Genomic DNA, 16561 nt, shown 5'->3' on the forward strand with positions numbered 1-16561 from the left:
GTTAAATTGTTTTGAGAACAAAATGTGAGCTTACTGTGTTGCTCATTCAAATATTAAGCTCTATCATGTTTAAAAATCAGCCTCCCATTTGCTCACAGTAGTTGCTTAAAGTTATCAATTATAACCATGACTCAATGGAAAGAACAATATCACCAAAATCTTTTCAAATGCTGGGCTGGTTCAAGTTATTTTATGAGAAATGGGAATAACAATAATAATATTCTATTTTGTAGACGAAATGAGGAAACGTATACAAAACGTTTAGCCCTGTGTCTGGCACATATGAAGCTTTCAACGTATGTTAGCTGTGTTTGTTACTACTGAAGTTACATAACTATTTTTTGTGACCTTAGCCAATCTGACTAATTTAATATATAACTAAGGCTTTGATGTGTAAGCAATGCATACATCATTATTCAAACCACCACTTCATAACAGATAAATTTTAAAAATATATAGAATTCATGAGTTTGGAAGGTTGTATTTTCCAAAGATGGCCACACCAATATCTCCATGCTCTTCTGCTATGTGACTTTGCCACTCCCCCATCAAGAGGAGGAGTCCAACTCCCCCCTCCTCAACCTCACCCCTTGAATCTGGTCTAGATTTAGTGACCTGCTTGTACCCAACAGAATGTGGCAGGCAAGTTACTGCCTGACTTCTGAGGCTCACTCAGAAGCCTTGCAGCTTCAACCATGGTCTCTTGGAATACTCAGTCTCAGGACCGACCCTCCCTATTTGGGTACTCCCTCTTAGACCCAACTGCCATACAATTCCAGCTTGGCCTGTCCTTCCACCATTCCAGCCAAGCACCAGACGCGTGAGAGAGGAAGCCATCTTGCAGTGGGTCCATCTTGGCAGTGGGTCCTCCAGCCCCAAATGGCCTAGTTAGCCCAGCTCAGGCCCCAGACACCTAGCAAAGAGCCCCCTCACTGTTCCCTTTTCAGTTTTCCCACTCGCAGAGTCCGTGAATGTACAGTAGTCCCCCCTTCTCCCTTTCTGTGGTTTCCGTTACCCATGGTCAACTGCAGTCCAAAAATATTAAATGGGAGATTCCAGAAATAAACAATTCATAAGTTTTAAATTGTGGCCCATTCTGAGTAGCGTGATGAAATCTCCCGCTGGCCCACTCCCTCCTACCCCAGACGTGCATCATCCCTTCCTCCAGCGTATCCATGCTGTATAGGATACCCACCCATTTGTCACTTCCTAGCTGGCTGGGTTATCATATGAACTGTCGTGGTATCTCAGTGCTTGTGTTCAAGTAACCCTTATTTTACTTAATAATGGCCCCAATGCGCAAGAGTAGTGATGCTGGCAATTCAGGTATGCCAAAGAGAAGCCATAAAGTGCTTCCTTTAAGTGAAAAGGTGAAAGTTCTCACCTTAATAAGGAAAGAAAAAAATCGTATCCTGAGTTTGCTAAGATCTATGGTAACTTTTATTACCGTATATGGTTATAATTGTTCTATTTTATTATTGATTATTGTTCTTAATCTTTTACTATGCCTAATTTATAAATTAAACTTTATCATAGGTGTGTATGTATAGGAAAAACATAGTATATATAGGGTCCGGCACTATCCTAGGTTTCAGGCATCCATTCGGGGTGTTGGAACGTACCCCCTTCAGATAAGGGGGGAGTATTGTAGCAAAATAATTGTTGTTTTACGCCACTAAGGGTTTTTTGGAGGGAAAGGGGCAGGGAGCAGTACCAAATAACTGGAACAGTGAGTTAGTTATTTATCCTTATACTCTTTCAACTTGAACCTACAAATTATGGGCTCCATTCTGAAATTGTTCCATCCACAGAGAGCTGTCGGCCACTGAGCAGACCAATCTGACCTGCTTTGCTGGGAAACAATATTAAAAGCCATTCAGAGGACAACACATTATGAAGTCACCTTCTCTTGTGAGAAATGAAATAAAAAGAAAATGAGACCCACTAGAGCTGTGCTGGCAGATACAGTAGCCACTAGCCACACGTTGCTCCTCAGCATTTAAAATGTATGTCTTTAGTCCAAATTGAGGTGTGCTGTAAGTGTTAAAAAACACATTGGGTTTCAAAGATAGTATATTAAAAAAAGTAAGATATCTCATCAACTTTTATACTAGTTACATGTTGAAATGATTATATTTTGGATATATGGGGTTAAATAAAATATATTATTAAAATTAACTTCACCTGGTTCTTTTCATTTTAAGATGGCTACTGTGAAATTTTAAATTATATAAAATTATATATGTCACTTGCATTGTATTTCTAGCTCTGTACTAGAGGATCTTCATAAAACTTCTTGGTTTTAGGATGTTAAGACAGCAGAGAAGGGGGAGAAAATCATCTCCTGCCCTAGACAGACACGAGCTTATTTATACTATTTGCCTGAAATTGGTATCAATGATCTTAAGAGGTTGGTCAGACCTTAAGCTATTCTCTTAACTTTGGCCAGGCTCATTGAACCACACACCAAGCAGAAAACTAAAATGACACTTCAAGGACATTTTAAAACATCATAAAAACAGCAAGGAATATTTTCACTACTCCTACACAAAATAGCAAAAATCCACAATTCACATTTCTGAATGTATTTCCAACATCTAAGACTATGTTTACTGAGGTAAAATAAAGAGAGAAAGTTGAGCAATTCTCCCGCCAACATAATGAAAGAAATGGATCGGCTTACATAAGTCTCAGCAGCTGCATTTTTCTCTGACTTCTGCCTATTTTCCAAGTTCATGCAGCTTCAATGTTCAGGATAATAAAACAACGTGCTACTCTAAATGGAGCAATGAGAACATTAATGCTTATATTTACCAGTAGTTTGAAGTTTGGTCCAAGGACCCCTCAGGTCCCCCAAGATCCCTCGGGAGGCGGTGCTCACAAAGTTAAAATGATTTTCCCAATTACACTAAAATGTTATTTCCTTTTTTCACTCTTACTCTCTCCCAAGTATACAGAAGAGTATTAAGAGGCCACATAGCAAGTGATATCACAACAGACTGAATACAGAAGCGGACACATGAATCTAGCTCTCTCCTAATAAGCCAGACGTTAAAGATATTTGAAAACACATAAAACAATGCCACTCTTCTCACTAACATATTTTGTTTTAGAAAATATCCTTATTTTTCACAAAGGAATATGTCATTTATGTTAACTTATAATGGAGTTTTTTGGTGTCATTTTGAAATAAAATAAATAATTTAAAATTCTCTCGGTTTTAATTTCTAATGTGGTAAATATCAATAGATAGAAGCCACATCAGCAAAAGCTCTTCGAGGTCCCCAATCATCTTTGAGAGTGTAAAGGTATCCTGAGACCAAAACGTGTGAGAACCAGTGGTATATACAAACCAACTTTACAATAGACACTTCTGGAAAAGTGCTTTTCTATAATTTAAAAGTAACTGAAAACCATGGGATTTTTAAATCCTTTTGGTATTTATACGATGTAATAAAAACGGTCCCTACCACATTCCAGTCCTCTAGCTAATAATCCTCTCTATATAAACACTTTTCTCCACAATCACATGATAGATAACTTTCCCTTGCCCAGCACATTCCCAGGGAAGTGTCCATGGTTATGGGCAGACCATCAGTGGGTAACTACAGCTCCACCATCTTCTCTCACTCAGGAAGGCATCCGAGTGACCTTGTTATAAGAATGGCCTTGGATTCTTTTCAATGTGTTTTGTTAAACCACTTACAAATGAAGCGATCTCATTTATAGTAACAAATTACCTACAATTTAGCTCATGATTAACAACTACTGTTACATGCGTGCACATTAGACACAGACCACATTTTCAGTTATCTCAAATTCACTGATTAAAACACAAAATGACCCTACTTCGTCCCTGCACGTCTTCTAGAGACTATATCTTTACACCTGACATTTGTTGCAATAAATGGTTATTTTTAGATAGATGGCATACCTACTTTAAACGGCATAGAAGAGAAAAACTTTCATGTCTTAAGCGCAATTAAGTATTGCTCATACTTGACCCATTTTACAATATTCCTTCAAAGAAAAAAATAAGACTCAATACTTACATGCCCACCTTCTTCACCAGGATAACCAGGTAATCCGTCAGAACCCTTCTCTCCCTGAGAAAATAAATCAAAATAAATAATCTCTAAATTCTTCATTTCTCAAATCTGCGTGACATAAAAATTGTTACTAATAGATACCCTTGTCTCACTGCGTTTACATTTTATTGAAATTCTAAGTGTTGGACATGATGTGCAGAGACATATAGAAACAAATATTCTTGGTCTGTGTTCAAGTGAAAACTTGGATACCTGTCTGTCTTCATAGTCTGTACATCAACATATTTTTATTTTTCTAAAATACCTTTTTAAGCCATCTTATTGTGAAAATCCAAGCCAAGTTTCTACTTAATAGTTTAAGGAGAACTGTTAGTACTGTTAAAGAGGCCTTTGATCTCATTTTGCAAAATGTCAGTAAGCAAAGATGTGACCGTCCATGATAAGAAATGGCTGTCTATTTCTGTATGACTCAGCTATTTAGTCTCCTTTTTTAAAAAAAAAAAAAAATACTTCTTCTGAGATACCTAAACACACAAACCATTTCCTCTCAAGGAAATTTGGCTTGCCATTTTATAGCCGGATGTGTTTATTTAGTCTAAAAACTGGTCAATGATATATAGTAGCCATAGTCTATTTGTAATCAACAAAGATATAAAAGGCAATCAACCACTGAATTCTAACAAGCAGAAAGAGCAGGGAAGTCAAAATCTCAGTGTCTTTGAGTTGTCAAAAAAAACATGTCACGAGGTTCCCAAGCTTGATTTTCTGATTCTCCAGTCTGATATTAAAGACCAATATGGGGGGTAGAAATCTAGTGCTAAGTCATAACTACAATTTATTTTTTAAAAAGTAACCATACACTTTATACAGTTCTAAATTAAAGTTGATCTGCAAAGTCAATAAGAGCTCATTCCAACAACCTCATGGAAAACCTGACAAAGAGAGAACATAAAATGACGGGCAAAGCCAATGGATTGGACTCAACTTTACATGTGGATTTGTGATTATACCCCATCATAAAGCTATAGTTCCCGTGAGGATGGAACTCTGTCAGCCTTCTATGTCCGAGGACCATTTCTAACGAGATATTCTCCCTTAAAAGCGTGAAGTAGTAATTTTCCTGTCAGTTAACCCTGGAATTGACAGAGAGATGCAAATTAACCACTTGTGAACCAGTGACTGTGTCTTTCCTCACAATCTAATGCTATAAAATAGAATGTTAGATAGGAAGGAAAGAGGCATTGACTACTGTAAAGAAAGCACATGTTGGACAAGTGAAAATTTTGTAGACAGTGAAAACTTCTGTGCAGTGGTAGAAGATGTGAAAGGATTTTCAAATGAATGTAAGTAGGCAGCATCCAATAGTGGAAAGAACGTGAGATTGGGGTCAAATAAGCATAGGGGCTTAAACCCCAAAATGCCTCTTTGTAACTGTGTGACTTTGGGAAAGTGATGTTCCCTCTCTGATCCTCAATTTCACATCTGTAAAATAACATTTACCTCAAAGGTTTGGTAAGAGGGCAGAATTAGAAAAGGTCTGTTAAAGACATAACACAGGGCCCGCTATGTTGTGGATAATAAAATGTCATCTCTCTCCTTCCCCCAGCCACACCCAAGGAAGTCTCACCTTCCTGCCAGGGCTCCCGCCATCACCTCTGTGCCCATCTTCTCCAAAACACTTTGTATACATATTGCAGCATGTTCTTTCTACAATTGTGTCCTGAAAAACAGAATCCATATCACATATATGTAACCCAGTTTTTTTCACCTGTGTTAACCTACATCATGTTATACACTAAAGAGACAAAATTCCCTCAAGTTTTAAAAATTATTAGAATTAATAGACCTAGTGAAGGATGGTGTTAAAAAAAAATACTTACAAGTTGCTTCACTAAGATGCTTGGAAGAGATTGCAGTTTGACACTCAGGGGTTGGTTATATGCAAATCCTCTGCCAAATTCTAGCTCCTGGAGCTCTTCTAATTTATGCACACCTTCCAGCCCAATAATGAGGAGTCCAGAGAATCCTTTAAATTACCAACAGGTGGGCAATTTACTTGCATGTCTTTTGAATGGTCTGTCTTTTTCTCAGCCTCAGATATTCATCCATCATCCCACCCTTCCCATATCCTTCACCTGTCTTGTCTCAAATTGCATTTTTGTTAAAATCAAAACTAGCTCATGGCAAGCCTTCTTAAAGAATTGGTCTGACATCTTTTAGGCCCACAAGCTAAGCAATTAGGTAGAACCACAAAGGACTCTCATAGCTCTATGATAGCCCCTACTTCTATATCATAGAGGGTTTTCTTCTGTTATTGTATGAAGTTACATCCTTTTAAACCCATTCCTGAAATAGACTTGGTTTACTCTTAGAAATTATGGTAGTCTTTGGGACTGTTCACAAATATTCTGGTTCTTCTACTTAAGGGCACATGGTAGGAATTCACTTCTTTGAGAAAGTTATAAATTCTCATTAAGCTTAAATTCCTTACCTGTAAAAATATTATCTATCTCCTGAAAGTTAAAAGTGTCCATGTGGCTTGCTCTAACCAATGAAATGTGAGCAGAAGTGACTTTCTTCCAGAAGTCACTCCCTGGGAGAAATTTTAAGAGCAATACACAGTTTGCCCCATTTCCTTTCCCCTGCCACAGGAATAGACCCTTCCTTTAACCTGGGTCCTTGAGTGATGAGCATGAGGCAAAGATGAATGGGCATGAGGCATAAAATGAATACATTCTTGCTGGTTTAAGCTATGAGATTTGGAGGTTGTTTGCTATTGCAGCATAACCTAGCCTATCCTACTGATGCAGGCACTGAAAGATCATCTAGATTTGTCCACAGAACACAGAACAAACGGACAAGAATGCTTTTCAAATACGGCTAGAAATCATTGTTTGTAGAATTTCAGAACAAATATTACTGTTAATATTTTGAACGGTAAATTCACACATACATCAGCTTTTTGTTACTGTAAACAAGCTGCTTAACAATCTTGTGTTTAAAAATTATACACATATTCTTAATTATTCTTTAAAATAAATTCCTAGAAGTGGAATTGCCAACCTAGGACACAGGCAAAGTTTGCAGTCCTTTGTCATATACTCCCAAATCTCTTCCAGAAAAGTTGCAACATTTTAAACTTCCAGTGGCAATCTATGAGACAAATTCACTTGGGAGCAAGCTGTCATAAAAAATATTCCATCACATTGTTAACCAATGAAAAACATCGTCCCCAGAAGAATATACTGAACATACTCTACTGAGGAGGGAGAAGGGTGAAGAGTGCTTGAACAAGTCAAGTTGCTGGTTGTTCATCCCAAGTTTGCTTTAGAGCCTTTAGGGGCACACAGTAGGACCAGCCCGAGCAATCATGCACAGTCGTACAGGCAGTGTTGCCCAAGCACACCCAGCTGAGGGAGCCAGCGGGTGCGGAAATCCAGCCAGCACGCCACTCACCGAGCCAGGCTAGGGAGTTGCGCCCACCCAGAGCATTGGGCATCTTTTTCAAATTTCACAAAGATGCCATATAGACTAACAGCCCTTGGAGATGGAGAAGGAGGAAGAAATAGGGAAAAGAGGGAGGAAGGGCAGTGGAAAGAGCAAGGTCCAGTTTTACGATGACTCCAGAGTTTACGAAAAAGAGACATATGGACCCCTAGGTAGCCTAGAAGAGCAAACAACACCCGCTCACCGTGCAGGAAGAGTTGCACCTTCAGCCCTCAAAAGCAGGTGCCAGGCTGGTAATCAGTCAGTCCTGTCTCAGTCAGAGAAACCCTTGGTCAGTGTCAGGGATGTGGGGCCCTGGGGTCTCTCAGCCCTAAAGAGCCCCATGATTTGTTCAAAGAGGGAGACTGGGCATCAGCCTTGTGGACACTGAGCTCCAACCACCTGGGTTAGCATACAGGAGCCTTAATAGGGTCCAGTACCATCTGGAAATCTCAAAGAGTGTCTCAGCCCCTGTGGGAGGAACAAAGCCACACAGGGCAACTCAGTGCACTCACCTTTGCTGCGGAGAAGCTCAGATGCGTCCTTCAGCCTCTCTAAATCATCATCCAATCCATCTGTAAACACTAAAAGGACCTGTTGTTTATGAGAGAGAGGAAGATGGGGGAAGGGGAGAGCGAGAAAGGGATGGCGGAGGGAGGAGTGAGGAAGAGAGAAAGGAAAAGTAGAGGGGAAGGGGAAGGGGAACGGGGAAGATGGATGCTGTAAATTACACATTTCTTAAAAATTCAAGGGTAAGCTTAGCTTTTCTAGTTGTATCCAGCTTTTCACTCTGTTCCTTTTTACCCATTCATTTGTTACTTTATTACACATTAACTTTTACTTCCACCTCCCCCTGCCAAAAAAAAAGTGAGTTTGAACGAGCTTAATGCATTCACTTAAAAATACCTTCCAAAAAGGTACTTTATCTTTATCTTCCAATATTCATCTTTATCAATGCAAAAATACCAAAATTCTAATGCATTCTCCACAATTAAAATGTGTTACCTTTAGTCATAGAAAAATTTAATTTAAAAAGTGAATTATATTAGTCAAAAAATAAATCCAGGGGCTGGCCCAGTGGCTTAGTGGTTAAGTTCACGCATTCCACTTTGGTGGCCCAGGGTTTGTGGGTTCAGATCCTGGGAGCAGACCTACACACTGCTCAAGTCATGCTGCGGAGGCATCCCACATACAAAATTGAGGAAGATTGGCACAGATGTTAGCTCAGCAACAATCTTCCTCAAGCAAAAAGAAGAAGATTGGCAACAGATGTTAGCTCAGGGCCAATCTTTCTCACCAAAAAAAGAAAGAAACCCATTGATTGAAAGAAAAACTAAATGTAAATTTCAAAATTTGGGGTTGTCATTTCCTAATAGACATCACATGAGATCTTTCCAGCTCTGTGGACTTTTGTGGGTGTATAGTTCTGGGGCACCAGGAAGGGAGGAGATGGGCTGCACTAGCTAGCTAATGCTGTCACTAAAGACAGTTCAAGGTGATGACTAGAAAAATAATGGGCCCTACTCTACATGGCAGTGAGTGACCATAGGAGCTAAGGAGTCTTAAAATATCTTACAAGTTGTCTTTGGAATGAATTTATTCAGTGGAAGAATCTGGATCACTAAACTATGGGCAGCTTGAGGGCAGGGACTTTACCCTTTTTTCCATATTGGTGTTATTCAGCACAGAGCCTCTAGGGCTTAGTAAATATTTGCTGATTGAATGAAAACATATCTCTTGTTGGTCTTTACTGGGTTACACTATGTAGGATCTCCAGTGAACAACAGTTTAGTTGGCCTCAGTCACAAAAGCCTTATCCCTCCAACCCCGCCTGATGGCCCTGTGACATGGGTTCTCAGCATTTATTACCTTCACTTTAGCAGAAGAGAGGCGAATAGCATTATCTCCCAGGGACTGCAAAAAATCGACATCCATATGGTTGCTCTTGGCAGCCTGATGAACCAAGAACTTCTGAATGATCTCATCACTGTACTTCTCAAAGCCTGAGTCAAAGATAAGCTGCCCATTGGAGCCAGGAACCAAGTAGCGGAACATTGTGTTGAACTGCCCAGGAACGCTACAGCTGATGTTGGAAAGCAAGGCCAGCTGTTGCATCAGCTCTGGCAGTAAGCCTTGAAGCTTCTGCTGAACTTGCCTTGTGGGAGTGGAGATATCAATTCCTAAGGACAAATCTATGCTGCAGCCTTTGAAGGTGGAGGAGAAGAAAATCAAATTAGTCATCTATGGAGGCATGACTGAGCCTAGAAGATATCAGCCAAGCTGGCCCTGAAAGAAGAGCCCCCAGCCAACCCACAGAAGTGGAAGCTAAATAATGGTTTTGTTACACAGCAAAAACTCACTGATGCAATACATACTGTTGTTACACAGTATATATTCGATGGCTTGTTACACAGCAAAAACTAACTGATGCAATATACACGGTTTCATACCTCTACACCACTGCAGATTCTATTCCCTCCACCTGAAGTGTCCTTTCCCATCTCCTCCTCCCCAATCTGACTAGCTCATACATGTCCTTCAAGGAGCAATTCAAGTAACCCCCTCCCTAAAGCCCTGTCTGACTCACATCCCCAGCTCCTCAAGTTGAGTCATTAAATGCCCCTGCATGTCCATTGTTACTTTATTTGACCTTCTCTCCCACTAAACAAAGATTCCCTCATAGTAGGGACTTTGTCATCTTACTTTTCCCATGCCTAATACAGATGCTCATTAAATGTTTGACAAATGAACAAAGAAGAGAATATAAATGAGCCTTGAGTCTCTTTCAGCACCAGCTGTGCTATTTCCTTCTCTTCCGGAAGTTTCTTTCCTCATTCACCACCCATGCATACACCATGTTTCAGGGAAGCATATTAGAAAAGATCAACACTGATAATCACTCTCAATTTCTGTTTCTTCTGCCTGAAAATTTTTAAGCCCTCATGGAAGGGTGCAGCCAGAATTTGAAGGCCCTTTGATCTTTCAGGCTACACTCACCCTCTGACAGGGGAATAATAAGACCATCCACCAAATTCCACTGAGGAGGCAAAAGTTGATTCTCCATACCTAGATTAGACATTGACATACCTGGATTTGAATCTAGATGAATGACTTAAAATATAACATTAAAATATAACTTATCAACCATAAAAGGGCCACAATTATTAACTACTTCTGGTCAAAAAGCATAGCTTGGGACTGTCCAGGGCAAGCCAGGACACGTGGACATTTTCTCCTTAGAGCAGCACGCATTGGAGTATTTGGCTCAGAATTAATAAAAATAAAACTGTAGATATTGGGGGGAAATTTTGAGGAAAATAAGTAAATACTGGACCCTGCACTAATGAAAAAGGTCATGGATAGTGGCTACAAATTTCTCAGGGACTTGAGATTCAGGGCTGAGCCATGAGTTTTCAATCATTTAAATATTATACTCCATGATAGCTGGCCAGATATGTTTCTGGAATTGCCAAGACAGAAAATGCCTTCCCCCCTCCTTTCATATAAAACATCTTGGTTTTGCTTTGATTTTTTGAATATCTAATTGAAATTCACCAAAAGAAGTTTTCACAGATATAAATCTCACTTCTATATCAGATCTAATTTCAGAAAAAAAGGAATTTCCTTTTTGCAGTATAGTATATAATTCCAACATTTCTAATTTACACATTCCCTAGGAACTTTTTCAGCTGGCTTTATTTTGTAATGAAGGAGCATTTTCTTTCCCTGTTAATGGAGAGGGTTGAACCTTGCCAGATAACCTCTAAAGTCTTTATAATTCAGCCTTATTATTCTAGAATTCTAGAATTAATTAGGTTCCAGCCATTACTGATGGACCCAGTTAATTTTATCAAAAAAGTTAAAAGACAAAGCTAAAGATATATATAAATCCTAATTTACTACATGGTGCAAAATGAATTGAAAAGAGAAGCTGGAATCCTGTATCTCTTCTCCTCCCCAGGATAACACCCAGGTGCATATAAACAAACAAACAAAAAAAAAAACTTTGATTCCTGAAAAATCTGAACTGCTCAGTGCAGTATATCCCATAATCCATGCTTATTTAAAAAATAATTTTACACATGCACTCTTTTCAATTGATTTCTGAATTCACCAAGGACACTGCAAAGTAGTGATATTCTTTAGACAGTATAAACAAAAATATTGATTTAATAGTCTAGAAAATCAGCTCAGGCTTTTGACACTAAATTGCTGGGAAGTTCAAACCCTGCCTCCACTATTTCCCGTATGTGTTTCTTAACCTCTCTCTTGTTTTTCTCATCTGGAAGTTGGGTATCATAATAATAGCATCTGCTTCCCATGGTGTTGATGTAGAAATATTGGGCTTTAGAGGTTCCATTACATATTCATCTATTTGATTCCATACTGTACTATACTCTATTATACCATACGATATTTTACTACACATTACTACACCATATTATGCCATTCTAGGACATTTTATACTATTCTACCCTATACTATATCATACTATCCTATACTATATTATACTCTCTATACTATACTATGCCTCATTATGCCTCTCTATACTATATCACACCATATCATACCATACTACACTACCCTCCTACTCAAAGTGTGCCCTGAGGACCAGCAGGATCAGCATCACCTGGGAGCTTGGTAGAAATGCAGAATCCCACCACAATCTATTGACTCAGAATCTTCATTTTAACAAGCTCTCCAGGTAATTCAAATGCATGTTAAAGTTTCAGAGGCCCTGTCACTTTACTATACCAAAAGGCAATATAGGACAGTATTTACTACACAGACTGTAGAACCAGACTGCCTCAGGTTCAAGCCTCAGCTCTGCTATTTACTTGGGCCAAATAATCTGACTTTGCTGTGCCTTGGTTTCCTCATCTGTAAAACAGTATCTACTTCATAGGGTTATGCGAAGATTAAATGTTTTAATATATGGAAGCCCTTGAAACAACCCTCAGCACAAAAAAGCACTATCTGAAGTTTAGCCATCCTGCTTATAATGTAGTTGTGCTGTAGAATCTCACCCCTTGTGGGTAGGAGGTGGAATCGCCCATGAAGACATTGTCTGGGTCAATTGCCCCCTGAAAGGCAAGACTTGGGAAATGAGCAGAGGAGCAGACCCAGACTGTGAGGAGGAGGAACCCTTGTCTCTGGGCCTTGCTGTTTTGGATAAAAGCTTGAGGAAATAAAACAGGACTGAGGATGACGTCAGCCCTATGGAAGCAGACTGGCAACAAAGTAGAGAGAAGACCTCTGTACAGAGCCACAGAGAAAAGACAGTGTGTTCTATTTCATAAGACAGACTGTCTAACTGATATTACTCTCTGCTTCTTTTTCCCTTGATATGCCCAAATCTTCAGTAAGTTTTGTTTACACATTCCAGTCTGGTTTCATCTATCTACAAAGAAGAAAGTGAGGCCTTTCTAGAGACAGAGTTCTGAGAAGGTTCAGCCCTCCAGAGTCCAGAGTGGTGACAGCCATGGGAATGATTAAAAGAATCCCCAGAGGAGGGAGAACCACCACATCAGGAGTTGAGGTAGGATGTGCTCCCCATAGGATGAACTTCCCTCCCTCCTCCAGCTAGAAGGATCAGTTTTATTTTATTGAGAGAGCCAACAGAGTCCCTGACACCTGTGATGGGCTTGTGGATCAAATAACAAACCCTTTGTCACTCACTTTGTGGAGTGCAGACCCTATAAAGAATTTCCTTCTCCAGGTTCTGCAAGGACTCAAATTTTTCTTCATAGTACACTTTATCTTGGTCGTTAGTAATCTCCAAAAGCTGAGAGTTTTTCGCTTCTCCCACCCCAATGGCAAAAATAATTACATTTCTGTCCCTGAGAGCCTTGGCTGGTATGGCTACATTATCCTGGGCGACCCCGTCGGTGATCACAACCAAATACTGATGAACACTGGGTCTCCCTCCCCTTGAACTGTCGAAAAAAGGCAGAGTGAAATTCAGGGCTTTCCCAGTGTGGGTGCCTTCATTCATCTGCTGAACATTCTCGATGGCTCTGTGAATGTCCACATTTGAGGAGTATTGGTTGAGCCTGAATTCTTCCCGGGCGCTTGAGCTGAACTGCAAAAGGCCAATCTGAATTTCATCAGCACCGATATTTGAATGGTTCACCATCCTCTTCATGAATTCCTTCATCTTTTCAAAGTCTTTCCGGGAGATGGATTCTGAACCATCTATCAGGAAGATGATGTCAGCTTTCCTATTCTTACAGGCTGGGGAGGGGTGGGGGAGCAGAACAGAACATTCACTCAGAGCCTGAAACCAATTAATTACAAGTCCCCAGGGACAGTCTGGGGTGGCATATACACGACATGAAAATATTTTTAAAGGGGATGGAAGAGGAAGTCAATCAAATAAATTTTCTGTGACCCAGCACAAACCAGTCTCAAAATAAGACACAACTGTATGATAAAGACATAAAATTTGACCGGCTTGGTTCATACTAGGTCATGGTCACTCTGTGTCCAATACTCACTTTTGGGCCAATGAATCCACACTGGGAGAATGAAGCCTATTCAAATATATTAGACACATATACTTGGAGAGAAAGATATTGAAGAAAAAAATGCTTACTCTCTGAGGAGCAGATGTCCCGTACCACTTCTTGTTGAATGGTCTTCAAGGAATCAAACTCATGCACGAAAAACATCTTGTCTTTAGCTATCTCCTTAAGCTCAACAGTGTTAGCATCTCTGACTCCAATAGCATAAATGATGACTCCGTCTCCCCTCAGTGCCTCCGCAGCTTCAGCCACCAGGTCCTCAGATTTACCATCAGTGATGACTAAGAGATACCAAGGCACATTGCTGCGAGCAGTGTCTGCAAAGACCTGAGCCATGTTACTCAAGGCCTGACCCGTCATGGTGCCACCTCCCCTCTGCTGGATGCCATCAATGGCTACCTTCAGCCTTGCCACACTGGGATACTGGCTGAGGATAATTTGACTATTAATTCCGTCTGAGTACTGAATGACTCCAAACCGTACTCTGTCAGGCCCCAAATGGAACACCTTTATCACCTCATTCATGAATGCCTTCATTTCAAGAAAATCTTCTTGGTTGATGCTGCCAGATCCATCAATAAGGAAGTAAATATCTGCCTTCTCAATGTGCACACAGCCTAGGCAATAAGAAGAAGCAGCAACCCATTAGAACAGAGTGTGAGATGGCGTGTAGCCAAAGCTATGGATCCTGATCCCCACCCATACTCCCTCAGCACTCATTGGTCCCTTGAGAGCCAATAGCTTTCTACTGAACCTGTAACTCTGCATAAGGATATTCTTTGGCCAGGAGCTAGATCAGCCCATACATTGGGCAGGCCAGAAAGCCTGGGAGTGAATTTGGGAGCAACCACCAACCAATGATTGACAGGGGTTGATGGACAAATACCCCAGCTCCCTTGCCCTTTAGGAGATGAGTTCTACATCGTTTCCCTGAGGCCCCAGCAGAACTGAGCCCCAGGTGCCTACAGCAATAACCTGCTCACTAACTCAGCCTGTACTCGCTGCCTTCCCTTCCTCTCCTGCATCTCCACCCCTCTACCACTGTCTCTGGGGATCACCTCCCAGATAATCACTTGCATCCAAATCCTTGTCTCAGAGTCTGTTTCTGGTCAACCCCACTTAAGACATGAAGTAAATATTACTTGACATTTCTCAAATAGCGAAGTTAAGAATAAGCTAAAAGTAAAATATCAGAGCATATTTGAAGCTATGAATTATCTCAGTGTCCAATATTCCTGCTTCCCATGCAAGTTGCACTTTTTAAATACATGGGCAAAAGAGTGCACTTTCTGAAATTTAATTAATTCAAAACTTGCTGTTTTAAATGAGCCTTACTTAAATGAGTCACTTTGTATTAAGGCCTAGACTCCAAAGGGCAAATGGCTCCACATTTAGATCCTGTCTCTGTCACTTACTAGCAGGCTTGCCCCTTTGCATCTCAATTTCCTAATCTGTCCAACGAGAATCTTAACACCTACTCAGTAAGCTGATTGTGAGGATTAAATAAGGTCATGGAAACACAGCCGAGCTGAGTATTAAAAATTCACCCTTAAGATCACCCAGTGTTCTATTTTTGTCATGTAGCAGATTTCTCAAAAAGAATGAAACATGATTTTCTCCTTGGTTCTTTCAGTAAGGGCAGCCCAGCCTTGTGTTACTAATCTCTGGATTCCCTTGACCCAGGGAAGAATCAAGAGCCTTCTCATGTTTCCTGGCTGAGAGGGAAATGGACTGAGGTGGGCATTGGGCTCCCTTGCTCAGGCCTTCATTTGGAAGGAGCTTGGTACATGCAACATGTGGTACACACTTGTACTTAAAAAAAAAGGATTTGTTGTTTATCTGAATAAAATTCAAATTTAACTGGGCATCCTGTATTTTATCTGGCAACCCTACCCTAGAGGGGCAGGCACTGGAAGGGGGTGTGGAGAGGAGTGCTCTGCCCCTGTGGTAAGTGTTTGTTGAATGCTGGGAGAATGGAGGGGAAATTATAGAAAAAGAAGGCAGAACTTCAGACCTTGCTGGAAGACAGCACCCACTGGTGACAGGTGATGGCTGACCTGAGTCTGAGAAAAGGACCACTGTGCAAGAAGGGGCATCTCTATAGCCCCCACACACAGCAGTGGTCCAAGAGGCTCCACTGAAGCCCAGGGCCTTTGCACCATCCAGAGGAGCCAAGAACCCCAAAGACTGTCTCGCACTACACATTCTTGCTAATCTTGGCAGACGGAAATTTGGTGGGTGGGGGGAGAGAGAGAGAATATTTTTTACAGTCTGGATGCTGCTATGCATCCACATCTATTACATACACAAAGTCCTTAGCAGAGTGTCTGACACATAGCAGATGACCAATAAATGGTAGATATTATAGTCATTATGACCACCCAGGGCACAATTCCATTAAAATTGCCCTAACTTCTATTTATCTCTAAGCTATCCCACCCCCAACCACTCTAGACTTTGGGCTGATTTTCCTGATTCCAGGTTTGTTTTTAGCGGCTATGC

The 16561-nt window shown here is 40.6% G+C and overlaps 1 protein-coding gene across 1 annotated transcript in view; it reads right to left on the reverse strand.

Moving 5' to 3' along the window:
* LOC131413005 (collagen alpha-4(VI) chain-like) overlaps window positions 1-16561 on the reverse strand; it is an 83371-nt gene that overhangs the window by 52666 nt on the left and 14144 nt on the right. The window contains exons 6-12 of the mRNA XM_058553342.1: window positions 14131-14676; window positions 13215-13769; window positions 9405-9739; window positions 8051-8129; window positions 5930-6075; window positions 5677-5769; window positions 4053-4106 (exon numbers count right to left, since the gene is read on the reverse strand). Coding sequence (XP_058409325.1) covers window positions 4053-4106; window positions 5677-5769; window positions 5930-6075; window positions 8051-8129; window positions 9405-9739; window positions 13215-13769; window positions 14131-14676 — 1808 coding nt within the window. The remainder of the gene's footprint in view (window positions 1-4052; window positions 4107-5676; window positions 5770-5929; window positions 6076-8050; window positions 8130-9404; window positions 9740-13214; window positions 13770-14130; window positions 14677-16561) is intronic.

The sequence above is a fragment of the Diceros bicornis genome, chromosome 2 (genome assembly GCF_020826845.1).
Source record: "Diceros bicornis minor isolate mBicDic1 chromosome 2, mDicBic1.mat.cur, whole genome shotgun sequence".
Taxonomy (NCBI): Eukaryota; Metazoa; Chordata; class Mammalia; order Perissodactyla; family Rhinocerotidae; genus Diceros; species Diceros bicornis.